The sequence below is a fragment of the Thamnophis elegans genome, chromosome 5 (assembly GCF_009769535.1).
Source record: "Thamnophis elegans isolate rThaEle1 chromosome 5, rThaEle1.pri, whole genome shotgun sequence".
In the NCBI taxonomy this organism is placed as follows: domain Eukaryota; kingdom Metazoa; phylum Chordata; class Lepidosauria; order Squamata; family Colubridae; genus Thamnophis; species Thamnophis elegans.
This window is the reverse complement of record NC_045545.1, coordinates 6,861,347-6,888,604: the sequence shown is the minus strand read 5'-3', so window position 1 is coordinate 6,888,604 and position 27,258 is coordinate 6,861,347. Positions and strand designations below refer to the sequence as shown.

Here is a 27,258-nt window from a genome sequence, read left to right as displayed (position 1 = left end):
CACACACACAGTTGTCAGCCACAGTGTTATCACGCCCGATGTCTTTTCCCGATTTGTGCAGTCATTCAGCAGACCTCATTGGGGATTGAGAAGCCAGTGCCACGCGTAATGATTTAGTCGAGCTGTGGTTGAAGAGAAACTTAAATGCATTCAGGGAAATAATAAGGGAAAAGAAGAGCCTTCCTCCTGAAAGGGTTTTCCAAAAGTTGCGTATGGAAAAAACGTCGCAGCCAGAGCTTTCTCTCTCTCTCTCTCTATTTTTATATTTTAGTGCTCGAGTAAACGAGCTCTCAAGCGATGCAGCAGCAGCGGGGGCGGCGGCGGCGGAATCCGGTCTGTTCTGCGCCTGCTCCCCGCCCGCTTTCTCCGTAGAGGCCGAAAGCCGGAGGGAGGTGGCTGCGGCCGTGGCTGGGTCGCTCGCTCTCCGCGCTTGCCTTGGCTCGGGTTCCGGTCCTTCGGCTTTCCTGCTCCTGGGAGCGAGGGGGTTGATCCCTCGGAAGGGCCTCTTCACTTGCAGGGCGCGGGACGCGGCGTTTCAGCGGCGGCCCAGCATGGGAGACGAAGGCCGGGTGGAGATAGACGGCAGCCTCATGGAAGGGGTGAGTGAGCGGAGGAGAGAACCTTCTGCGACTTTCTTATTGAATTTGGAAGGCCTGCGGGTATTGTGGGCGGAGGGTTATAAATGCCCTGAAATATATCTTTAGTTGTTCTAAAGATAGATCTATCTATCTATATCTATATCTATCTCTCTCTCTCTCTCTCTCTCTCTCTCTCTCTCACTGTCTGTCTGTCTGTCTGTCTGTCTGTCTGTCTATCTGTCTATCTATCTATCTATCTATCTATCTATCTATCTATCTATCTATCTATCTATCTATCAAGTTCTGCAAGGACTTGTGTATCGTAATAAAATCAAATAATTGCTCTTCCTTTTTCTGCTAACATTTCCCCGGAATGGCTTGAAGTCATTGGTCTATCCATGCAGATCAGAAGCATATATTATAGTAATTGGCCTGCGCTCCATTGTGTGCATGTGCTTTATTTCCCTAAATGGGAATATTCCTATTTCCATTTGATCGTAAATACAAATGCGTACAAGCCACTTCTCACATCCAGCAGATAGACCGATCCCGTGGGTCTGGCTCGGGACGGGGGACGCAACCGAAAGTTTGCAGAGGAATGAATGAACGATTTTTTTTGTTTTGTTATTAATAATATGTATTTATAACAATTTTTCCCTACTGTTGACAATATACTTGAAGATTGCTTTTTTTAACATCCCATAGATCCATCTTATCTTACAATGGTCCTACTTCTTCCCTCCCTCCCTCCCTCTTTCCTTCCCTCGTTTCTTCTCTCCTACTCCCCTTCCTTCCCTCCTTCCTTCCCTCCCTCCCTCCCTCCTTCCCCCTTCCCTCCTTCTCTCCTTCCCTCCTTCCTTCCCTCCTTCCTTCCTTCCCTTCTTTCTTCTCTCCTTCTTCCCTCCTTCCTTCCCTCCCTCCTTCCCCCTTTCCTCCCTCCTTTCTTCTCTCCTTCTCTCCTTCCCTCCTTCCTTCCCTTCTTTCTTCTCTCCTTCTCTCCTTCCTTCCCTCCTTCCTTCCCTCCTTCCCCCTTTCCTCCCTCCTTTCTTCTCTCCTACTCCCCTTCCTTCCCTCCCTCCTTCCCCTTCCCTCCTTCTCTCCTTCCCTCCTTCCTTCCCTCCTTCCTTCCTTCCCTCCTTTCTTTTCTCCTTCTTCCTTTCCCCCTTCCTTTCCTCCTTCCTTCCCCCCTTCCTTCTCTCCTACATGAACGAATTTTGATTGCTTGTCGGAGAGCCAGCAAGAAGGTCGCAATTCTCATAATTTCTGGCAGGTTCTTCCCCCGAACCAGAAACGGGGTTAAAACCCCTCCGAAGATCCATTCTGCCCTGGATCTTGATATATTTGGGGTGGGTGGGTGTAAAAAAGGAATACAATATTACTCTTTGGATTCCTCCTGTCCCAGCGGGTATCCACAGGAATAGCAATAGCAATAGCAGTTAAGACTTATATACCGCTTCATAGGGCTTTCAGCCCTCTCTAAGCGGTTTATAGAGTCAGCATATCGCCCCCAACAATCCAGGTTCTCATTTCACCCACCTCGGAAGGATGGAAGGCTGAGTCAACCTTGAGATTAGAACCGCTGAACTGCAGATAACAGTCAGCTGAAGTGGCCTGCAGTACTGCACCCTAACCACTGCGCCACCTCGGCTCCTTATGCTTATGCACGCCTCCCATTGAGTGAACTAGACTTCCAATCTTAGTAGCTTGCCTATCAGTGGTGGGTTTCAAAATTTTTTAGAACCGCTTCTGTAGGTGTGGCCTGCTTGTGGGAGTGGCTTGCTAGCCATGTGACTGGGTGGGAGTGGCTTGGCAGACAGGTGACTGTGTGGGCATGGCCAACTTGTAAAATGTGGTGAAACTCACTTAACACTGCTCTTGCTCAGCAACCAAAATGTTGGCTCAGGAACTCTGGCATTTGAAGCACGGAAGTCTTAAAGCTGTTGAGTTACAAGACCCTTGCAGCCCTAACCCTTTAGGAAAAAAAAAAACCCAGGGGTGTTCAAACTTGACAGCTTTAAGACTTGTGGACTTCAACTCCCAGAATTCCTCGCTCTTCATCTTGATGACGGGCGGACGGGTGGTGGGGAGGGAGCTGGAACCAGTTCTAAACGGCACTGTAGATTTGTGGAACCACTTCTATAGAAGAGGTGAGATCTGGCAGGAACCCATCCCTGTTGCCTATCTAAATGATTTATGACACCTGTGATTACCAGCGCTATCGCTCTCCTCTCCCCCTCCCTATCTGAAAATGGCCTTTACAGACTTGTGAACTTGGCCTAAGCCCTTGGGTAGGTAGGGCTTTCCAATCTTCCATAGCGGCTCCAGTTTTATGAGGTTTTGACGGTCTGCTTTCTTTGCAGGGTGGCCAAATCTTGAGGGTTTCTACAGCTCTGAGTTGCTTGCTCAATAAACCTTTGCAGGTGAAAAATATCCGAGCCGGCAGGAGTCAGCCTGGTTTAAGGTAAAATCCTGGTGAACTGTTGGGAAAGCAAATTTCTCCCCTGCTAATCTTGGTGGGGAGGAAGCTATGAGATGATTGTGGCTCATGTTTGGGCCAGGTTTGTGGAGAACTTCAGAAAATTTACTAATCTGAAAAAAAAAAATTCGTTTTCATGTTGGCTACAAAGGAGTACCCATTTGCTGATTAGCAGTTAGACTTATATACCGCTTCATAGGGCTTTCAGCCCTCTCTAAGTGGTTTAGAGAGTCAGCATATTGCCCCCAACAACAATCTGGGTCCTCATTTTACCCACCTCGGAAGGATGGAAGGCTGAGTCAACCCTGAGCCAGTGAGATTTGAACAGCCGAACTGCTGAACTAGCAGTCAGCTGAAGTGGCCTGCAGTACTGCAATCTACCCACTGCGCCACCTCGGCTCTTGTTTGTTATGAGGATAAAGACTCCCTTAAACCAAGGAAGTGGATGGTTATGCATTGCCTTCGACGTCTTTCTCTAGCCTCCAGCCCTGGAATTCCCTTTATTTATTTACAGATATACCTGTGGCTAAATAAAAACGTAGCAGCTCGCTTAAGTCCTGTTATGATGGCAGTGTGGCATTTTAATTACAGCGTGGTGGATTATATGGTTCTTATATTATGTTTTATTTTTACTATTATTTAAATCTTGCCTTTTAAGTCACAGACCCCATCAAAGTAACGTATAAGCCATTTCAACTATAAATTTTTATTTTTATTTTTCAGGTGTACGTGCTGTAAGTAGCAATCCAATAGAATTAGTGGTGGGATTCAAATAATTTAACAATCGGTTCTCTGCCCTAATGACCAGCTGGGTAGATGGGGCTCAGTGGTCATGTGACTGGGTGGGCGTGGCCAACTCAAGGTCACTCAGGTCGATGGGCGCTTCGCCTTAGTTGTTACAGTGGTAATAAGGGTTAACTGGAGAGGCAGTTTCTGTAAGCAGATCAACAAAGATTAGGCTAGAAACAACACCAGAATGTTTCCTTCCTGCCTTCCTTACAGGATTAGCCCTGTAAAGTGGGGAAAAACAAAAGGAGATTTCTTCCAACAACCGGTTCTCTGAACTGCTTAGAAAGTTACCAACCGGTTCTCCCGGATAGGTGCGAACCGGCTGAATCCCACCACTGAATAGAATACACACACACACACACACACACACACACACACACACAAACATGAATATAATGTCTAAGAAAAATATAAATCTACCATATCACTATGCTTATAAAACATATATCAAATGACTTAAACAAATGTCTGTGCAATTGGTGGTTCTATCCTTGTTGATGGGCCAGGAAAAATCTATTTGGAGTAATTTTGGCCTGCCATTCGCCTCCCTTTCCCTTTCAAGCTCAAAAACCTAGCGGACAGAATTCCTGGGATACTTTTGTCCTGGAAGTTGCTACAGGGACATAAGTAGTTATACTATAGTGCAGTAATGGCTAACCTTTTTGTTGTCGCATGCCAAAAGTGCGTACGTGTGCGACAGCACGCCCGCACCCTTAAAGCAATGCGTGTGCAACAACCCGCCATGCATCCCGCCCCTTTACACATGTGCGTGCTCCCCCTGCCCCACCACATGCCCGTTTCCCGTTTTGGTCTTAGCAGGCCTCCCTGCAGCCTCCTGGGTTCAAACACAGTAGGTATGTATTTAGTGTCACAATCCCTGGTATGCCCAAACATGGGAGGAAGCAGTCTGCTTCCATTCTCTGTCTATCGGCTCGTCACAAGAGACCATCACGACAGAAACCCAATATTTTTACTGTTGCCCATATTTGGGCATACCAGGGGTTTTGACACTAAATACATACCTACTTCCCTGGCTCAGCTGATAAGGAGGAGAACCTTGTGGCTTAGTGGTTAACACATCTGCCTAAGATATAATACAGCACAGGTTCGAATCCCAGTAAGGGTATGGCTAGCTGATGAGAGCTAAATAGCTTGAAATAGATCTATACTAGTCTCCCTTTATTTATTTATCAGCACAAATACAACAAACATACATACATACGTACATACATATATATACATACATACATACATACATACACATATACATATACATATACATGTAGGTCTCTAGTTATTCGGGTTTTCTCCCGCGTAAAATTGGAGATGTCTTGGCGACGTTTCGACGAAGTCTCATTCGTCATCTTCAGGCTACTTCAGGCTTGGTGTTTCCAGGAGCAATGTGAGATCTCGGCATACATATACATATACATATACAAAGTGGTGGTATACACATCTTCCATACCGGTTCGCAAATGTGAGCGCGTATGTGCACTTTTGGCGGAAAAAAGGCCTAAATGGGATGCCGTAGAGCCGTAGCGGGTGGGTGGGGGCACCGGCGATTTCCGCTACTGGTTCAGGCGAACTGGTCTGAACTGGTAGAATACCACCTCTGAAGTAGACAGAATTAACCTGTGATGGAGGAAAACGGCACCATAACGTGAGAATCCTTTGTATCCTGTCTGCATGCGCAGGCTCTCTTTATGTTCTAATTCAGTGTACTTGACTTGTAGGCCTCAGCACCTGTCCGGATTGGAAATGGTTCGTGCTCTGTGTGATGGACAAATGGACGGTGGAAACATCGGGTCAACAGAGATCACTTTCACACCGGGGAAGATCAAGGGTGGAACTCACGTAGCAGACACTAAAACAGCCGGGTATTTTATTTTCTGCATTTGTATTAATTAGCACTCAGTTTTGAAGAGAACCTATACATTAAAGCTACAGAATTGTGTCTTTCCAAATGTATTTCATACAATCCAAACCTCACCCGTCAGTAAAGGGATGGCTCAGTATGATATGGGAATTATAGTCCAAAGCACCTAAAATTTTAATCCAATGCACTTAAGTCCACAATGCACTTAAGTATGACATAAGAATTATAGTCCAATGCACCTAAAAACACCAGGCTAAGAAAGATATTGCTGCAAAATGAAAGAAAAGGTATACATCCATGTTCTGACCCCCTCCTCCGTCCAGTAACGAATGCCGAGACAAGCTTAACTGGAATGTACTTTATTAGCAAGAAACCAAAACCTCGGTGGCTGAAAGCCAAGCATAACAAACAGATAAGGACCTTGGCAGCAACTCAGACAAGCCTTGGCAGCAATCCAGCCTGCCAAGCTACTTACAAAAGTTCTCCAACTTTTAGTCAATGCGTTGACTTATGCAAGAGGGGCGTGTGCACAAGCAGTCTTTTTATAGTCTGGAGAGGAGCCTAATGACCACCAGCTGAGTGCAATTACCTCCTGTACTTGCACAACTGTTCCTGACGCCTAGTAGCTCTTCGATGGCGTGCATCCAGGAACAACTCACTCCTCTTTGCTAGGCTAACTCTAAACAGATTATAGCAATAGCAATAGCAGTTAGATTTATATACTGCTTCATAGGGCTTTCAACCCTCTCTAAGCGGTTTACAGAGTCAGCATATCGCCCCCACAGTCTGGGTCCTCATTTCACCCACCTCGGAAGGATGGAAGGCTGAGTCAACCTTGAGCCGGTGAGATTTGAACAGCCGAACTGCAGATAACAGTCAGCTGAGGTGGCCTGCAGTACTTTACCCTAACCACTGCGCCGCCTCATATCATTCCTTGTTTCTTCAGTCATAAACTATCTGGAATTTCTTAGCCCCATATTTATTTTGAGTATAGTCAATCCATCTTCTCCACTCCAGTTTATATCTCTCGTTTGAGTGATCCTTGAGGTATGTTGATATTTTAGCCATCTGTGCTAGGTTTGGGTAAATGTAATCTTTAAGAACAAAAGTTCTTTTGGCTCCTCCATAACTTTTAAAAGTGGAAAGGGTCCTGAGAGGAGGGGGAAAGTGTAAGAACTACTTCCCTAAAGCTTACTGAGAGTAAAATGGAAGGTGGGTGGGAAAGAAAACCATGCGTGTATTTTCCCTAGATAGCTCAATAGCAATAGCAATAGCAATAGCAATTAGACTTACATACCGCTTCATAGGGCGTTCAGCCCTCTCTAAGCGGTTTACAGAGTCAGCATATTGCCCCCAACAACAATCCGGGTCCTCATTTTACCCACCTCGGAAGGATGGAAGGCTGAGTCAACCCTGAGCCGGTGAGATTTGAACAGCCGAACTGCAGAACTGCAGTCAGCTGAAGTAGCCTGCAATGCTGCATTTAACCACTGTGCCACCTCGGCTTCTCAAGAAGGGAGAGTATAAAAGCAGCAACAAACTCATAAAGTTGGAGTGGCTATTTAAGCCACTTGAGTCCCACTCCTTGCTGGGAACATAATGAGAGCATAAACCTATTTTGTCTCTGCATTTTTTTAAAAATCTTAGGAGTGTTTGCTTGCTAATGCAAGTAGCCATGCCCTGTGTCCTTTTTGCTGCCTCTCCTTCTGAACTTCGTTTGAAAGGTGGCACCAATGCGGAGATGGCTCCTCAGATTGACTATACATTGATGGTAAGTAGAAGTTCATGTACTTAAGGTTGGCCCAGATGTGGGTTCCTACCAGTTCACACCAGTTCGGTAGAACCGGTTCATCAAATCTACTGAACCGGTTAGAAGAGGTTCCACCACCAGTGGACCCGGAAAGCGGGCCACACCTACAGAAGAGGTTCCAAAAATTTTTGAAACCCACCACTGACACACAAACACACAGACTCACACAGAGAGAGAAAGAAAGGAAGAAATAAATAAAGAAGAAAGAAAAAAAGAAAGAAAAAGTGAGAGAGAGAGATGAAAGAAAAAAAGGAAAAAGGGACAGAGAGACAAAAGGAAGGAAAGAGAGAGAGAGAGAGAGAGAGAGAAAGAAAACACATGGCCGGCAAGCCACTCCCACCAGGTCACATGGCCGGCAAGCCACTCCCACAAAGGAGGCCACACCCACAGAGTAGGTTCGAAAAAAATTTGAAACCCACCACTGGGTTGGCCCTTTGATCTTGCAGATCAAGTTAACCTTCCTTTGGGCTTGTTTCACAGTGGACTTGTCCGAATTGTTTTATCAATCCAGATACTGGGAATATGTTCACTATATTTGTTGCTCCTCAAGCATTTTTAAATCATGCATCTGCCTGGAAAGAAAAGAAAGGTCAGCTTTTAAAAGCTGACATCATCAATTAAATGGGCTAAAATCAAATACAGGAGGTTCCAAGCACTCAGGATGCTCATTAGCAACGTTTTAATACGTTGTGATGCGCCGCCTTGTTAACTCTTTAAAGCTCGAGCAACATCTCGAGTGAAGCAGTGCTAAACGCTTTTTGGAACAACGTTAAAACAAATTAAAAACTGCTTTCCTCAATTTATTCAGATTGTAATAAATGCCTCCTTATCTGTTCATTTGGAACACGATTTGTAGTTGTCACAATCAATAGCAATAGCAGTTAGACTTATATACCGCTTCATAGGGCTTTCAGCCCTCTCTAAGCAGTTTACGGAGTCAGCATATCACCCCCCACAGTCTGGGTCCTCATTTCACCCACCTCGGAAAGGATGGAAGGCTGAGTCAACCTTGAGCCGGTGAGATTAGAACCGCTGAACTGCAGATAACAGCTGAAGTGGCCTGCAGTACTGCACCCTAACCACTGCGCCACCTCGGCTCATTTCAGAACTTCGTTTGCTTCTTGTAATTACTCATTTGGATGTTAAATATTTTTATTACTGAAAATAATAGGGTTGTGTGGATAATACGGCACAACTGCCCACATTGCAAAGAGAATATTCTAATACAATCGGTGGTTTTATTTTTATTGATTAGGTACCGTATTTTTTAATCCAAGTGAAAAAACACAGAGACTGTGGGGTCCTTAGTACTCTCTGGGTTTGGGGAAGGGGGGGGTTGCAAACGTTTCATTACCAAACTAGGTAACATCATCATGATTATCAAACTCAGTAACCGTCATCAGCACTGATAATATTACCTACTTTGGTGATGAAGTCTTCAGGAAAACAACCAACCAGAGGACCTCAAGGATTACGCAGTTCAATCCTCAGCTACATATATTATCTTCAATTGGAAACACCGAGAATGAGAAGGATTTTGTCTGCCTGAAAAGAAATGAAGTGGCATATTATCCCTCCTCCTAATTCTTTCTCTAGGACAGTGGTTCCCAAACTTGGCAACTTTAAGACTTGTGGACTTCAACTCCCAGAATTCTCCAGCCAGCAGAGCTGGAGAATTCTGGGAGTTGAAGTCCACAAGTCTTAAAGTTGCCAAGTTTGGGAACCACTGCTCTAGGATACCTGCTACATTGCCTCATGTCACATAAAATCATAGTTATCATGGGCCTTGAAAACACTTGGCCCATCCCTTCTCTTTTTATGTCCAAAGGAATATCTATAAGATTCTACTTCTAACTTGTGGCAGATTAGAATGTGTCTCAGGCACATAGAAGTGATTTGTACAAATCATAGTTTGTCCTTAAAACATGATGAAACTACAGCTTTTGACAGCAAACTATTGTCCATAGAAACTGCAGTTTTCCATACTCAGATAAAATAGGAGGGAGGCAGTGGTGGGATTCAAATAATTTAACAAGCGGTCCTCTGCCCTAATGACCAGCTGGGTAGGCGTGGCTTGGTGGTCATGTGACTGGATGGTCGTGGCCAACTCAACGTCACTCACGTTGATGGGCGCTTCGTCTTAGCTGTTAAAATGTAATAGGGTTAACCGGAGAGGCAGTTTCTGTAAGCAGGGCAATAAAGATTAGGCTAGAAACAACACCAGAATGTTTCCTTCCTGCCTTCCTTACAGGATTAGCCCTGTAAGGTGGGAAAAAAACAAAATAAGATTTCTTCCAACAACCGGTTCTCTGAACTGCTTAGAAAGTTAACAACCGGTTCTCCCGAATAGGTGCGAGCTGGTTGAATCCCACCACTGGAGGGAGGCCTTCAGGCAGATAGATATACTGTTTTTTTGCATCAACCCGGCAACATGGCTAAAGGATTCTTTATTCATTAAAAGGGTGCGCCTGCGTTTTTCAGTAAATTTATTTACTTTCCAGATCTTCAAGCCAATAGCTGAGAAGTTCGGTTTGATTGTAGACTGTGACATAAAAAGGAGGTGAGTTCCAGCTGTATGTTGAGTTGTGTCTTGTCTCTATGATTACAAATTTCCATCTCCAATAACTTTCCTGCATTTTGCCAACAAAAGATATTCCCTTCCTTTAGCTTATGACCAGTTTTATTGGCCTTCTAAAGCAGAGTCCATTAAAAGGAAGTGCAGCTTCTGAAAAATAGAGTGTAGCTTCCCTTAAACTCTTTCATTACTTGTTGTCCAAATTGCTAAATAATATGGAACATATACTGTATTTGTTAAATTATGACAATTATGAATTGTCCTTTGATTTTCTCCTTTGTTTCCTCTGTCCTGGTTTCATCTTCTGTTGGAACTTGCATATCACTCAAAGCCAGGTGATATTAAACCAAAAGAATGCAGAATGCAGCTGCGCGAGCGATTGTGGGTGCACCTCGGTACACCCACGTTACACCTATCTTCCGCGAGCTGCACTGGTTTCCGATTGGTCTCCGGATACGCTTCAAGGTGCTAGTCGTCACTTATAAAGCCCTTCATGGTATTGGACCTGGGTACTTGAGAGACCGCCTGCTGCCAATTACCTCCCAAAGACCCATTAGATCACACAGAGTAGGCCTCCTCCGGGTTCCGTCTACCAGCCAATGTCATCTGGCTACTACCCGGGGGAGGGCCTTCTCTGTGGCAGCTCCGGCCCTTTGGAACGAACTCCCCGTAGAGATTCGGACCCTCACCTCTCTCCAGGCCTTCCGAAAAGCCGTTAAAACCTGGCTGTGACGGCAGGCCTGGGGTCGATGAGTTCCCTTCCCCTCTCGAATCGTGTGGCTGTTGGTTGTTTTTTTAAATGCCCTGTACTTTTGTAGTTTTTGTATTTTTCCCTTCCCCTCCTTCAGGTTTGTGCGCCGCCCTGAGTCCCATAGGGAATAGGGCGGCATATAAATAAAATGAAACTCAAACTCAAAAAGGACTAGATATTCCTTGGAATTAAAAAGTGAGGTGATAGCTCCTTCTGCTCTTCAGCTGCTTCCTCTATGAATACTTATTTGCTCGACCCCTGATAATTCATAACCTGTTTGTGGGCGTATCAAAGATGCTCTAATGGGATGGTGTAGGAAATAGAACACTAGATTAAACGAGCCTTTTGCAGGACTACTATTTATGTTTAAGAAGGTTTATTTTTAATGGCAGAAAAAAAAAACCTATCAACTCATTATTTTGATCTCTGCTTGTGTGTCGTTGCTTTTTAACAGGGGCTACTATCCTAAAGGGGGCGGTGAAGTGGTGGTCCGAATATCCCCGGTTAAGCAGTTAAACCCAATCAATTTAACTGACTGTGGTACGGTGACCAAGATACACGGAAGAGCCTTTGTGGCTGGGGCTTTGCCAGTCAAAGTAAGTATGTCTGATAGATTTAGGTGAGGAAAAGGACTTGTCTTGTGCATTTAAGGTGGCGCAGTGGTTAAATGCAGCACTGCAGGCTACTTCAGCTGACTGCAGTTCTGCAGTTCGGCTGTTCAAATCTCACCGGCTCAGGGTTGACTCAGCCTTCCATCCTTCCGAGGTGGGTAAAATGAGGACCCGGATTGTTGGGGGCAATATGCTGAAAGCCCTATGAAGCGGTATATAAGTCTAACTGCTATTGCTATTGTAAGATTTTGTTCTGATCCCCCTCGTCCTACACCAAAGCACGCCGAGACAAAGATATTTCAAGGATTTATTAACACACAGACAGGACCTTGGCAGCAATCCAGCACAGACCAGGCCTTGGCAGCAATCCAGCCTGCCAAGCTAGCGACGAGAGTTCTCCAGCTCTGGTAAATATGTTGACTCCTGCAACAGGTGTGTGCACAATCATTCCTTTTATAGTCTTGAGAGGAGCCTAATTACCACCAGCTGAGTGCAATTATCTCCTGTAACTGCGTAACTGTTCTTTACGCCTATTAGCTCTCTGTTGCCGGGCATCCAGGACCAACTCCTTTGTCTCCAGCCCACTGCTCCAATGTATGACGTCACCATCATGCTCCCTTGTCTCCTCGCCACTGGTCCAAGGCTCAGGCGCCTCCTGGTGGCCAACCAGCCTCTCTGCGCCCTGCTTGGAGTCAGAACCCTGTCCAGGGTCCTCCAGAGCCGAGTCATAGGGCCCTTTGCTGTCGGAGTCTGGTGGCAGCTCCAACGGCTCCTGCTGGGCCACAACAGATTTGGATCCAACATTGGATTACATTCACACTGCTTTAAGTTATTAGATAGTTTGGTTTAGTTAACATGTTAGAATTTGTAAATAGTACCTTATGATTTCCTAGATGGAATGCACCAGTCGTCTGGTTATCAGCAAGCTATTGTTACATTAACTATGCCTCTTAGAAAGATGCCATGTTGCCTTGAAAAATAATATGGGCAATTTAGTTATGATAACAGCATACTGAACTGTTCATATTATACTCTTCCACTTGTTGCCATATTACGAAAATTGTGACGCAGTCATAAGGATAAAAATAAATAGTGCCATTGTAAAGTGCATTCTTTTCCTGAAGAAAATCGCAGATCCAGTCCTTTAATTCAGGGGTTCCCAACCCCCAGTTCATGGACCAGTCCTGGTCTGCAGCATGCCAGGAACTAGGTCGCGCAAACCAGTGAATCCCCAGCTGCGAAACCACGCCCCCTCTGCTCCATGGAAGCTGCCGTTGGAGCTGCCACCAGACTCCGACAGCGACGGGCCCTATGAGTCGGCTCTGGAGGATGTGGAGGACCCTGGACAGGGTTCCGACTCCGAGCAGGGCGCAGAGAGGCTGGTTGGCCACCAGGAGGCGCCTGAGCCTTGGACCAGTGGGGAGGAGACAAGGGAGAGTGAGCCAGACACCAGCAATGAGTTGTTCCTGGATGCCCGGCACCGAAGAGCTAATAGGCGTAAGGAACAGTTGCGCAGTTATAGGAGGTAATTGCACTCAGCTGGTGGTCATTAGGCTCCTCTCCAGACTATAAAAAGACTGCTTGGGCACACGCCCCTCTTTGCAGAAGTCAACACAGAATCGAATGTTGGAGAACTTTGTATGAGCTTGGCAGGCTGGATTGCTGCCAAGCCTTATCTGTGTTTATTGCTGCCCAAGCCTGTCTGTGCTGGGTTGCTGCCAAGGACCTGTTTGTCTGTTAATTAAATGCCGTAATTTATCTCTGGCTTGGAATGTGCTTTGGTGTGGAACGAAGGGGTGTCAGAACATATTCTTTTCATTTTGTTACTTTTAGGTAGCCAAAGAGATGGCTTCTGCTGCAGTGAAATGCATCAGGAAAGAGATCCGGGATCTTTATGTCAATATTCAGACTGTTAGAGAGTCGGATAATGAGGCCTTTGGAACAGGATCTGGAATTATGTGAGTGAGTTTGGTTGTCATTTGGGAGTTCAGTTTATTGCCAGAGAAAGCCAACTGGTTTCGTGTGAGCTGTTTTTGGGGGGAGGGAAAAGGAAGGGTGAGCTTCAATGTTTTCATGTAATTCTATAAGTTTTTAACCTCATTTAGAATTGTTGCAGAGACATCCACTGGCTGCTTGCTGGCAGGATCATCCCTTGGTAAAAGAGGTGAGAGCTTTACATTGCTTCATGTGACTTGGCCTTCTCAGGACCCATTTCGTAAAAGGCTCCAACCAGAAGTGTTGTGGCCCAGCAGGAGCCGTTGGAGCTGCCACCAGACTCCGACAGCGAGGGGCCCTATGAGTCGGCTCTGGAGGATGTGGAGGACCCTGGACAGGGTTCCGACTCCGAGCAGGGCGCAGAGAGGCTGGTTGGCCACCAGGTGGAGCCTGAGCCTTGGACCAGTGGGGAGGAGATAAGGGAGAGTGATCCGGAAGCCAGTAGTGAGTTGTTCCTGGATGCCCGGCACCAAAGATCTAATAGGCATCAGGAACAGTTGCGCAAGTACAGGAGGTAATTGCACTCAGCTGGTGGTCATTAGGCTCCTCTCCAGACTATAAAAAGACTGCTTGTGCACATGCCCCTCTTGCAGAAGTCAACGCAGGAACTAATGTGAGTTTGGAATTGTGAGCTTGGCAGGTTGGATTGCTGCCACGGCTTATCTGTGCCGGTTTGCTGCCAAGTACCTGTCTGTCTGTTGATTAAATTCCATATCTTATCTTTGGCTCAGAGTGTGTATTGGTGTGGGTCGAGGGGGATCAGTACACAAGCATGGCAATGCCTTTCGTAGCATCACATCTCTAGCTCCTTTCTTATGATTATATCTAATCTATGTTCTTCCAGCTCCTTTCTCATGATTATATCTAATCTATGTTCTTATCTGATGACAGCTTCAATATGACTTCTTTATTTGTTTGTTTGTTTAATTTGTATGCCACCCATCTGCCTGATGAGGCAGCTCTGAGTGGCATATAAATGTAATAAATATATAATATCTCCAATAAGGTAACATAGGTCTTTGTTCTGACCCCCCTCGTCCCACACCAACAGACACTCCGAGCCAAAGATAAGTTACGGCATTTAATTAACAGACAGACAGGTCCTTGGCAGCAAACTGGCACAGACAAGCTTGAGCAGCAATCCAGCACAGATAAGCCATGGCAGCAATCCAGCCTGCCAAGCTCACAATAATGTTCTCCAACATTAGTTCCTGCATTGACTTTTGCAAGAGGGGCATGTGCACAAGCAGTCGTTTTATAGTCTGGAGAGGAGCCTAATGACCACCAGCTGAGTGCAATTACCTCCTGTACTTGCGCAACTGTTCCTGACACCTATTAGCTCTTCGGTGCCGGGCATCCAGGAACAACTCACTGCTGGCGTCAGGAACACACTCCATTGTCTCCTCCCCACTGGTCCAAGGCTCAGGCGCCTCCTCGTGGCCAACCAGCCTTTCTGCACCCTGCTCGGAGTCGGAACCCTGTCCAGGGTCCTCCACATCCTCCAGAGCTGACTCATAGGGCCCCTTGCTGTCGGAATCCGGTGGCAGCTCCAACGGCTCCTGCTGGGCACAACAGGTCTTCTAGTCCAAAAGATCTCTTATTACAAATAGAAAGCCTACCCTGGTTGAGTCTGTATGGCCAGTTCTGAAGAGAGTGTGTCTCCCTATGTGTGTGTATACACACATATACATATACATAAATTTATTGGCCGCCCATCTTACCACAGGGTAACATGTATGAGAGGAGAATGAGATAGAATCCTCTTTCTCTGCCCTTTGAATCCATATCTTTCTTTCTAAATCAGCTGGAAAAAGAGGCTGTGGTGACAGGGAGCATTGTTGTTTAACGTAAAGTAAGTAAAGGATTATTCGGAGACTTCCTTATAGGATAGTTGGGGCAAATGGCTAAGAGAACTTGGAGGGAAAAAAGAGGAGAGGAGAGAGAGGTGATTAATAAAAAAGGAGAGGGGAGGAAATGCAAAGGGAAAGCTGAAGATAAGAGACACCTTAATGGCATAATGAAACAGTATACTTACCTTAGCTGTGAAAGCCAAATCTACATTGAGTTAGTGATTAGTTCATAATACCAGTGACATCTTTTGCAATGCATCCATATGCTTCTAATATCCCAGGGGCTGCCACAAAGAAGAGGGAGTCAAACTCTTCTCCAAAGCACCTGAGGGTGGGACAAAAAGTGACGGATGGAAACTAATCAAGGAGAGAAGCAACTGAGAACTAAGGAGAAATTAGAACAATGTTAGAACAATTAATCAGTGGAACAACTTGCCTCCAAAAGTTGGGAATGATCCAACACTGGAAGTTTTTAAGAAGATGCTGGATAGCCATTTGTCTGAAGTGGTGTAGGGTTTCCTGCCTAGGCAGGGGGTTGGGCTAGAAGACCTTCAAGGTCCCTTCCAACTCGTATTCTATTCTATTCTAAATCAAATATAACTTTATGAATATCTGGTACCAAATTTCATCACCAAGCAAAACTTTATAACTCTCCCTGACTACCTTGTGAAGGTGAATGAATGCCTTTTATAATTAAACCATCCAAAGATAGAAATCTATTCTGAACGTATTTTCATTTATTGAAGAGGAAATCTTGTTAGATAAGCATATATTTTTTTTAAATCACATCCCTACTTAAATTTTTCTCGCAGGTAAAAATGCGGACAAAGTTGGAATCGAAGCAGCAGAGATGTTGTTGGGAAACCTTCGGCATGGAGGTGCTGTGGACGATTATCTGCAGGACCAAGTAAGACCAAGACCAAGTGCATGTGGGAAATCTCTCACAAAAAAGCTGAGATCTTCTCATACATGTGAATTAGGGTTCCAAGGAGTTACTGATTCAGTATCCAGGTTTTCTTCAATCTGTCACCCACAAGCTATGGTGGCCTATGAAGTCCTATCATCTTCAGTGGCCGGTGGATTTGAGTTGTAATCCAATACAGCTGGAGAGTGAAGTGGAAAGAAAGTTTTATTAGGAGCATTCTAATAAGGAAATAGTCCGATGTTTCCAGCATTTTGGTGAATTTCAGACCAACTTCTTCACCTCACTGGAAAACAAATGGAAAACAAATTATCTCTCTTTTTTGTTTGTTTTTAACACCATTTCCGCTGTATGCCATGAAGGAGAAAAAATTTAGTTAAATTCTTCAAACAAGAGGTTTAATTTTCTACTATGTTGGGGAGCAGACTGGTGTCCTAGGAGAGCTTTGAGCCAGTGGTGGGATTCAATTTTTTTTTACTACCGGTTCTGTGGGCCTGGCAGGGATCAGCTGGGACTCGGGAGGCAGAGAATAGATGGGGGCGGGGCCAGCCAGCGGTGGTATTGACCAGTTCTCCAAACCACTCAAAATTTCTGCTAACGGTTCTCCAGAACTGGTTAGAACTTGTGAATACCACCTCTGCTTCGAACCACATGGATTCTTGGGTTTCTTCTCTTCTTGCATACCTCAGTTGGAAAAGAAGAACCCCAACTCTCTGGAGTTGGGATTTTTTGGCATTGGAAATCCCAGCCAATGTGGCTCTTAGTGAAAACGGAAAGGTGGATCTAACCACAGAAAACTACTTAATTCGGTTCACCGACAAAAGGGCGAACGACAAAAGCACGTCCGACTAAACTGCGGTGACAAAACCGCGAGTTCTAAAGCGTGCTGACAAATGAGCGCTGAAGCGCGGCGACAACAGCGCAGTGACAGAAGCACGCTCTAAACCTAACCCTAAACCTAACCCTTACCTTAACTTAAATCGCGCTTCTGTTGCCGTGCTGTTGTCGCCACGTTGATGACGTCACGTTGACATGGTTTTAGCGCCGCGGTTTTGTCAGCGCGGTTTTGTCGTGCGCGCATTTTTCGGGTCACGCTAATTTCAGCAGAGTATCCTCAGATCATTCACAGATCCTTCACTATAAAAGTTTCTCTTTCTATCTGCAGTTCTAAAAATCCCCTCTATAATTTTACAAATATTGACAAGTATTTACAAAAAATTGGGCTTACTTTTCTATAGCCTTATTTTTCTGTAAACCTGCCTTTTGGGGGGGAAAAAATGGAAGTGATGTTTCCATGACGCTAAATACTTGCATTAATACAAAATAGCTTGAGATGAAGATTTAGCGAAGGGATACCCATCTCTGACCCATTATGGCTTGTGTTTTTAACACCGTCTTCAGTAAGATTGACCAAACTGGCCCACTAATGAATTCTGTTTAACTAGCAACAATAAAGCAACAAGCTAAAAAAATAGCCTGGAGATCTAGAATCTTCCCAGAGCAGTAGAACCTTGCATAAAACTGTAAAAGGTCATAGATTTAGTGTATTTTACAATAGGGATGGTAAAAATATGTTGTAGGAGGATTGTCATGTTAAAAAGAATGAAAACAGGTAGAACAGGAGTCACCAACCTCCAGGCTGCAGGACACTACCAGGCTGTGGCCTATTTGGAACTGGGCCATGCTCTGCGACCACATCCAGGCCGACCCGCCACTTATGTGGCCTGGTTCCTGCCCACCCCCCCCCCCCCCGTCCCCAGCCAGGCCACCAAGCCACATAGATTGGGAACCACTGTGGTAGAACCTTTTCTGACGAATTTATTTTATTAACTAATAATAAAAAGTAAGATTACTTTATTAATATTTTTAAGTATAGTGGCACTTACTCCCTAATTATGTGTCCAGGATTGCAACCGTACATTTTTTTTGAATTTTTTTTGAATTAGTTTTATTACAGAAAAAAACACAAAAAGAAAAGAATCATCTTTCATTACATCTTGTAGAAAGCGTATCCGTTGGTCGCAAGTACATTTCGTGGCGTTCCTTCCACGATCACATATATTCCGTTCAGTTTAAATGGTATATGTTAAAAATTTATATATTTTACTATCACCATACCACCATTTTCATTTAATTAAGATTTCAAAAACACAGCCATCTGCTGGCATTTTTTTTTCTTCCCCCAGTCTCAATCAAACTGCCATATCTTTATATCTTTATAACATATTCTAAAAAAAACAGTCAATTAATAGGACATCTAACATTTCCTCTCCCTAACATATCTTTATTATTATTATTATAGTTAACTAGAGGTTATTTACTATTTTTCTCTCCTCTCCACTCCATAGGCGCAAAAAAGCAACAATCTCTAAACAACAATCTATTAATATTTGTTAACAAAATGACCATTTAAATTGTAAATTGTAAATTTAATGAATTTATATGCCGCCCAATCCCGAAGGACTCCAGGCGGCTTACATAAAACAACTCTAAAAAGAATACAAAAATATAAAATAGAAGAAGAAAGCAGGTTAAAAAACACATCATGCACTCAGTCTTAGTGAGGCTGGACCTCAGTCATGAGGTCAACAGCCCCAGGCCTGCCGGAATAGCCGGGTCTTAGTAGACTTACGGAAGGCCGAGAGAGTGGGCAGGGTCCGGATCTCTGGGGGTAGATTGTTCCATAGGGCCGGGGCAGCTACAGAGAAGGCCCTCCCCCGAGGAGCCGCCAGACGACATTTAAAATCTAAGACAATCTAAAAAATGTTGACATTTCTAGTTGATAATCACCAAAGTATACATTAACATTCCCTTTTGTTTTTGTAGTTAGAAGACAGGGGGGAAAAACACAATTGTTTGCAACCGTACATTTTTCAGTGACTTGACTGGATGTAATCAACTCAGATCCTTCAGAAGGTGCAAGAAAAAACATCTAGAAAAGCATCCAATAAAAGGATGCTCCGATCAGATAGTCAAATAATGTATCTTCTTTCTTTTTCTTTTTTTTTAATAACAGGGAGTATTGCATCCCTTTAGACACACATAATGCTGGTTTGTTTTTGATCCCCTCCAGCTGATCATCTTCATGGCTTTAGCAAATGGGAAATCAAGAATCAAAACTGGACCAATTACGCTCCACACAGAAACGGCAATACATTTTGCAGAAATGCTGACAAAAGTAAGTAGAGGTTTTCTTTACCAGATCACTTGATCTTACAAAGCTGTCCGTCTGGCCAGCATTGGCAAGGCATGATCTCTAGTGAAAAAAAAAGACTGACACAGGATGGTTTACTGGGAAGCAAAGGATACAGTGATGCCCTCCACAATTCAATGTGTACAGGAAAGAACGGCAGTTACTTTAGATATATTGAGCCTAAAATAGGATGCATAACAATTGCCGCTTTTATCTTTCAAATCCTTACCGTAATCCAGCACCTACTTCTTGAGGTAGCTGCCTTGCCTTGTCTGCTGACCGGATTATGGAGTAATCTGCCTGAAGATACTTTTAACCATCCACATTTTCAGTGGTGGGTTTCAAAAATTGTTCGAACCTACTCTGTGGGTGTGGCCTCTTTTGTGGGAGTGGCTTGCCGCCCATGTGACCGGATGGGAGTGGCTTGCTGCCCATGTGACCGGATATGAAGATGCCGACGACACTTGTCAGAACCACCTTAAATTACCTCACACACAGCACTGGCATGCATAAGAATAGGATGCAAACTTGTTTTTTAAAAGGCATCTTTGGGTTGCGTTAAAACAACTTCAACACACGCAATGTTCTGATTGAACCACAAACGCAGTAGTCATCCTTACCTTTCACAGAGGCACTGAGTTTTATAAATAGGAGCATGACAGTGTAGAATAATCATATCCAAGGACCAGTGGTGGGTTTCAAACATTTTTGGAACCTCTTCTGTAGGTGTGGCCTGCTTTCCGGGTCCACTGGTGGAACCTCTTTTAACCAGTTCGGTAGATTTGACGAACCGGTTCTACTGAATAGGTGCAAACTGGTAGGAACCCACCTCTGATGCTGACATTTCAGTAATTATAAATATGACCTTATAGGTAATCCTCCCTTACTGACTGCCTCATTCAGGAACTGTTTAAATTTATAGTAGTACTGAAAAGTTTTAAGGTCAGTCCTTGAACCTGTGGCCATCACAACAGTCTTGCAGTCATGTGATTATGATTCGGCACTTCAACAACCGGTGTGCATTTACAACGGTCACCACATCCCATAGTTGCACGGTCAGCATTTCTGACCTCCAAAGCTGGCTTCTCACAAGGGGAGTCAATGAAGAAGCTGGCAGGAAATCATAAGTCATGGTCACATGATGTTGCTCTTAATGGCCAATTGTGACTTGCTTAATGACTATAGCAGAACTGATAGAAGTCCGGTGCAGTCAAATGACTTCTTGCTAGGAAAGATAGGAAGGAGAGGAGAAAGGAGAGGAATAGGAGAAAGGGAAAGGCAGAGGAAGAATGGGAGGGAATGTAAGAGTAGGAAAGAGGGGAGGAATGGGAAGACGAGGGGAAGGGTAAAGGGGAGAAAGGGGAAGGAGAGAAGGGAAAAGAGAGGAGGAAGGAAGGAAGGAGAGAAGAAAGAGAAGAAAGGGGGGTAGGAAGGAGGGAAGGATGGAGAGAAGGAGAGAAGAAAGGAGGGAAGGAAGGAGAGAAGAAAGGGAAGGAAGGAGAGAAGAAAGGAGGGAAGGAAGGAGGGAATGTAGGAGAGAAGGAAGGGGGGAAGGAAGGAGGAAAGGAAGGGGGAAAGGAAGGAGAGAAGGAGAAAAGAAAGGGAAGGAAGGAAGGAGGGAAGGGGAAGGAGGGAGGGAAGGAAGGGGAGTAGGAGAGAAGAAACGAGGGAAGGAAAGAGGGAGGGAGGGAAGAAGAAGTAGGACCATTGTAAGATAAAATGGATCTATGGGATGTTAAGAAAGCAATCTTCAAGTATATTGTCAACTGTAGGGAAAAATTGTTATAAATACATATTATTAATAACAGTTATGAGATCATATAATTGTGAATGTATATATGAAATTGATAAAATAAAAAATAAATAAATAAATAAAAATGACTTCTTGCTTAATGACGTTGCTGGTCCCAGTTTGCAGGACCTGCCTGTATTTGGAACGTTTGAAATGTTTTGTGTGTGTTGTACTTTGCCTTGAGTCCGATTTACGCGAAGAACAATTTAAGAAAGCATGCTCTTTTTTTTTTGTTTATTGTTTGCAGGCTAAGTTTACAGTGACAAAATCAGAAGACGAAGACTCTTCCAAGGATGCCCACATCATTGAGTGCCAAGGAATCGGATTGCTAAATACAAATCTCTAGTTATTACTCTTGTTGGAATGGTGTTAATGTTTATTTTGGCTTGTTTTTTTCTTTAAATCTCTGCGTAAACGTATTGCACGTTTTTCACTGGAATGTTTGAATAACGTGCTTCCCTAAATTCCCTTTATTATTAAATTAATAATACATTTACTTACTTATTGGCTTTCTATCTTGCCTCAGTCCAAAGACTATTAGTGGCTTATGTGATAGGAACGGGTTGATTAAAACAACGACATCTAAAACTCAACATTTTAATTTGGATTTCATTCCCCCCCACCTCCGAATAGGGGACAACATCTGTTCTTTCTAAAGCTGTCTAGACAACTGATGGTATTTACATCACAAGGGCACTGATTTTTTATTTTATTTTTGCCATTTGTATCTTCCTTTTGATAAAATTACCCTTCAATGATATAAATAAGGTCAGTTATATTTTAAGGGAAATCCCTTCTTCACCCAATGGTCCTAAACAAAACTGCAGTTTAAACTGAACAAACACGCTAGGCTAATTAGATCTGGGTTTCAAAATGCCAGACCCCCTCAGTTTTAACAATTTCCCATCGTCATATTAGGGCAGAAAACAGTTCTGACACTTTAATTGCATCATTCTTTGTTTTCAATTAAATTCAATATAACTTAACTTTTGAGGGAAGAAGGGGAGGGAGGGAGGGAGGGAGGGAAGGAAGGAAGGAAGGAAATTGTTTTCCACTCCACTTTGTCTAGTGGTTAATCACCAGGCTAAAAAGTAGAAGACCATGAGTTCTAGTCCCACTTTAGCCATGAAAGCCCGCTGGGTGACCTTGGGCCAGTCCCACTCTCTCTCACGTCACTTTACCATACAGGGCAGTGGTTGTGAGGAAAAGTGGGAGAGGAAGATGTGTTGGATAGGTTTTCTGCCTTCAGTTCAGGGGTGGGTTTCAACCGGTTCGCGGCGGTCCCTGCGAACCGGTTGGTCGGCGAACCCGGAAGTAAGTAACTTCCGGGAACGGCGAAGGGCCCAGCCGTCCGCCCGCGCTCCTTACCCGGTTTTGATGAGTTCTGCGCTTCCACGCATGCGCAGGATGCATACAGCGCCTGCGCGATCCTCCAGGAGCAGCTGGAGCATCGCACAGACGCTAGTACGCATGCGTGCGCTGTGCGCGTGCACGAGGACGCCACCAGCCCCGTTCCAACCGAACCGGTTGGAACGGGGCGAGAAACCCACCCCTGCTTCAGTTATTTTTTAGAAACAAAGGTGGCATACAAATAAGAAAAGGAAAGGAGGAAGAAGAATATTTGAATTATTTCAAAGCCCCAACACTCCACTGATTTCAAGGACAATGGTAGAAACAGGTTAAAAACGTAAATGTACCTTTGAAAGAAAAATTCATTGCCTTTATTCTGTTACTCTGTTTTAGCTCCCCTATCTGGAGCTCCATTGTCATCACCTAAACCCCTCTATCGTCAACTGATTTCCCCGCATGTGCAAGAACTCCTCTCAAACGGTTCACCGACAAATGCGCGCCCGACAAAACCGCCGCGACAAAATGGGGCCATCGAAAGCACGCCCACAAAAGCGCGTCGACAAATGCGCGCCGACAAAAGCACGCCATCGAAAACAACGGTAACAACGTTAACAACCCTAATCCTAACCTAAAAACCATAATCGTGCTTTTGTGGGCGCGGTTTTGTCAGCGCGCTTTAGTGGGCGCGCTTTCAACGTTGCCGTTTTGTCGCGGCGGTTTTGTCAGCGCGCATTTGTCGGGTCATGCTCTCAAACACCCAAATGTAGCCAGAAGAGGCTATAGGAGTCTTTTGTTCCTTCTGCCTTTAAAAAGATGGCTTAGCTACAATGTTTAAAAATATGTCTAGCAAATGTTGGAAATGTAATAAAAAAAACCAGGCAAATACTATCATATGCAGTGGACTTGTGATAAAGCAATTTTTTGGGGGGGTAGAATAAATGGGTAGAAAAGATGACTGGAAAGGATGTAGATTTTAAACCTGAACTATTTTTATTAGGTATAATATCAGGTAAACGTGCTAAGAAAAGTATGTATTTAATATTGCACATCTTGACAGCAGCGAGGATTGTATTTGCGCAATGCTGGAAAAATGCAGAAGCACCACGAGATGAAGAAATAATTAAGAACATACTAGAGTGTGCAGAAATGGACAGCCTGAAATTAAGAATGAAACAGAAAGAAGATACAGAATATTATCGAACATGGAATCTATTTTACCAGTGGTTGGGGGAAAAGGGGCAGAAATTAAGAATGTAATATGTATTGTTAAGCAAATTAAATACCCAGACAACACAATGTGTATTAAGCACTAAGAAATATAATTAATATTTGTTTTTAAAAAAAGATGGCTTAGATTGAGAGGAATGGTGCTCCCAAAATTGCAGTTCCACAATGAAGCAAGCTGAAGCTCATATGACTTTGGAAATGAAAAACCCAAAAGAGCTGGTTTTCCAACTGACACACTTTAGTAAATGGCATTAGCTTTTCTATGGTCACCCTCTTTAGCTTCTTTGAGACAGTGTCAAGGTGTTAATGAATTGCTAATCTTAATAATAGCTCTATCAAGAAAAGCATAGACCAGGGGTGAAATTCAGCAGGTTGACAGGTACTGGAGAACCAGTAGCAGAAATTTTGAGTAGTTCAGAGAACCAGCAAATACCACCTCTGGCTAGCCCCAGAGTGGGGTGGAGATTTTGCCACGTCTACCAAGTCACCCCAAAGAACCAGTAGTAAAAAAAAATTGAATTTCACCACTGGCATTGACCAAGTGATTTAGATGTGTGACCCGTCAAATGCGCACTCGACAAAACCGCGCCGACAAAACTGTGGTGAGAAAAGAGTGAAGTCGAAATTGCACCCACAGAAGCGCGCCGATAAATGCGCACCGACGAAAGCGCGCTATCAACTAACCACGGGAAAACAAGGTAAAAACCCTAAGGGTTAGGGTTAGGGATATTACCTTGTTTTTGCGTAGTTTGTTGATAGCGCACTTTCGTCGGCGTGCATTTATCGGCGCGCTTCTGTGGGCACGATTTCGACTTCGCTCTTTTCTCGCCGCGCTTTTGTCGGCGCGCTTTTGTCGAGTGGGCATTTGTCGGTGAACCATTTAGATGGGCCGGCTTGGGTTGAAGCTAATTCACGGCTCACTTGCAAAAGCCCCTTAATAATTTGCTAATCAATAGACCAGGTCCTCATTTATTATTATTATTTTTCAAATCTCAGGTCCAGGCCACCTCAAAGCCATTGCATTGTTGTGACTACTGGCTCCTAACCTCATTGGCTGGTGGTTGCCATGGCAATCGTCAACACTTCCGACAACTCATCATTCTGGACTGTAGCGCTAGGAAACTCTCTTCAAAATAACTGGAGAACAACTGGATTTGATTTAGGAGCCAAAATGTGGGCTTCAGGATGTCTCGTTTGATGGGCATTGTGGTGATAAAGATGAAAATTAACCTGGCTTGATGATGATTTGGAGGACTTAACCTAAAAAGTGATTCCATGGGCCAGATACACTTCCAATGCCATTGCCTGTTTGCTGAAACTATTATTTATCCATTGCATGTCAAGTCCTGCTTCTAAGCTGCTGACAACTCATTTTGATGGCATTTTTTGTCAAAAGTGACTTCCATACAGTAGATCAAACCTAGAAATTCTACTGTCCTGCCAAACAGTCAGTGGCTATTTCCCAAAAACACTCAGCTTACTGATTGAAATATTTTAATAGTTTTTTATTAGTTTTTTTTAATCTTTACTGTTTTTAGAAATAACTCAAGGCAGTGAACATGCCTAAGATTCCTTCTTCCTCTTTATTTTTGGAACTTCTGAACCAAGCTGTAAATACATTTTGAGGGGCTGGTCATGACTTTGGACGCCTTCCCCCCCCAAAAGGGCCATCTGGATTGCTACAGAGAGGCTCATGGGTTGAATAGGAGGCACAGATGTAGCCAAAGATGATGTGACATGGTCAAAAAGTCAAGATGGCTTCCCCTTTTTTTATGTAACTTGGGAATTCGATTTGCATACAAAGGCTTCAGTCTTTGATCACCTCTTTAGCTTCTTCCAGACACCATCAAAGTGAGTGTTAATGAATTGCTAATCTTAATAACAGCTCTATCAAGAAAAGCATTGACCAAGTGATTTGGATGGACCAGCTCAGGTTGAAGCTAATTCATGGCTCAAAAGCCCCTTAATAATTTGCCAGTCAATTAATAGACCAGGTCCTCATTTAAAGGCAACCAATTTATTATTATTTTTCTAATCTCATTGGCTGGTGTTTGTCATGGCAATTGTCAACACTTCTGACAGCTCATTATTTTGGGCTGCAACGCTAGGAAACACTGTTCAAAATAATTGCTGCCACTCCCCGGGCTCGCCTAGACCGCGAAGCCCGCCAGCACTTGGAGGGTGACTTTGCAGAGTTCGCCAGCTGCGGCAAGAAGCTACCAAGAGCGCCGGTGGGCTTTGTGGCTGAGGCCTTGCCACCACTCCCCAAGCTCGCATAGACCACGAAGGCCGCCAGTGCTTGGAAGGTGACTTAGCAGTGCACGCAGGGGGCATTTTTGAAACCCACCACTGATCCTTGGATATGATTATTCTACACTATCATGCTCATATTTATAAAACTCAGTGCCTCTGTGAAAGGTAAGGATGACTACTGCGTTTGTGGTGCAATCAGAACATTGCGTGTGTTGAAGTTGTTTTAATGCAAACCAAAGATTACTTTTAAAAAACAAGTTTACATCCTATTCTTATGCATGCCAATGCTGTGTGTGAGGTAATTTAAGGTGGTTCTGACAAGTGTCGTCGGCATCTTCATATCCGGTCACATGGGCGGCAGGCCACTCCTATCCAGTCACATGGGTGGCAAGCCACTCCCACAAATGAGGCCACACCCACAGAGTAGGTTCGAACAATTTTTGAAACCCACCACTGATCTGGGGTTAGTGGTCAGGTTGTGGAAGGGGATCATAAGCAGCCTGAGAAGGTGGCTCAGTGGCTAAGATGCTGAGCTTGTTGATCAGAAAGGTCGGCAGTTTGGTGGTTCAAATCCCTAGTATAGGTCTCCTGCCTGAGCAGGGGGTTCGACTCGATGACCTCCAAGGTCCCTTCCAACTCTTGTTACTGTTACTGAATGCATCACCGATGGGTCAAGCTTGACCCAAAGCAGAGGGCTTTGCTACCTGTGCTGCAGAAGCCAAACTGGCCACTTCATGGTGCTGTTGTCTCATGAATGAAAGCAATTAAAGCTTTTCCTCTGTCTCTTATCTGTCTAGCGTAGTGTTTCCCAACATTGCTAATTTTAAAATGTGTGGATTTCAACTCTCAGAATTCTCCAGCCAACAAGGGGGACTTCAACACCCAGAAGTTTGAGAAACACTGAAGAGGCCTCTGAGTTTTAGGGCCTGAAGAAAAGTTAAGGGGAACCCACGATCTTTCTTAGTCTCTGATTTCACTATCAATCTGCTCTTACACTTAAGAAGTATTTTGTAATCATGCAGCAGAAACTGCTTTCCTATTCATAAAACCATTATTCCATAACCTGCACTCTGAACTGAAAGAGAAAGACCACCTTTCTGTTCCATCTTCAAATAAGATGGGTCTTCTTCTTCTGAAGGCTAAACATAGTCCCAAGCCATGGAAGCTTGTTAGATAGGGCCCAGTGTTGAAGTTGTTAAGCAATAGCAGT

The 27,258-nt window shown here is 44.2% G+C and overlaps 1 protein-coding gene and 1 long non-coding RNA gene across 2 annotated transcripts; both read left to right on the top strand.

The window, feature by feature from the left end:
- The first annotated feature begins 350 nt into the window (after positions 1–350).
- RTCA (RNA 3'-terminal phosphate cyclase) lies at positions 351–21,811 on the top strand. Its single transcript, XM_032218853.1, has 11 exons — positions 351–599; positions 2,939–3,039; positions 5,577–5,720; positions 7,367–7,490; positions 10,031–10,089; positions 11,310–11,451; positions 13,300–13,424; positions 13,572–13,630; positions 16,124–16,218; positions 19,307–19,411; positions 21,466–21,811. Exons 1-11 carry the CDS (start codon positions 552–554, stop codon positions 21,562–21,564), a joined length of 1,101 nt encoding a protein of 366 aa, XP_032074744.1. The 5' UTR covers positions 351–551; the 3' UTR covers positions 21,565–21,811.
- A 954-nt stretch (positions 21,812–22,765) lies between these two features.
- Positions 22,766–25,053, top strand: LOC116509532. Its single transcript, XR_004255514.1, has 2 exons — positions 22,766–23,167; positions 24,792–25,053. It is a non-coding gene; the product is annotated as an uncharacterized LOC116509532 (long non-coding RNA).
- Positions 25,054–27,258: the final 2,205 nt, after the last annotated feature.

Coding starts and splice junctions, on each gene's coding strand:
- RTCA (XM_032218853.1), top strand. CDS start 552: ATGGGAGACGAAGGCCGGGTGGAGATAGACGGCAGCCTCATGGAAGGG. Junction 13,425..13,571: donor GGAACAGGATCTGGAATTAT/GTGAGTGAGTTT, acceptor AACCTCATTTAG/AATTGTTGCAGAGACATCCA. Junction 16,219..19,306: donor ACGATTATCTGCAGGACCAA/GTAAGACCAAGA, acceptor GATCCCCTCCAG/CTGATCATCTTCATGGCTTT.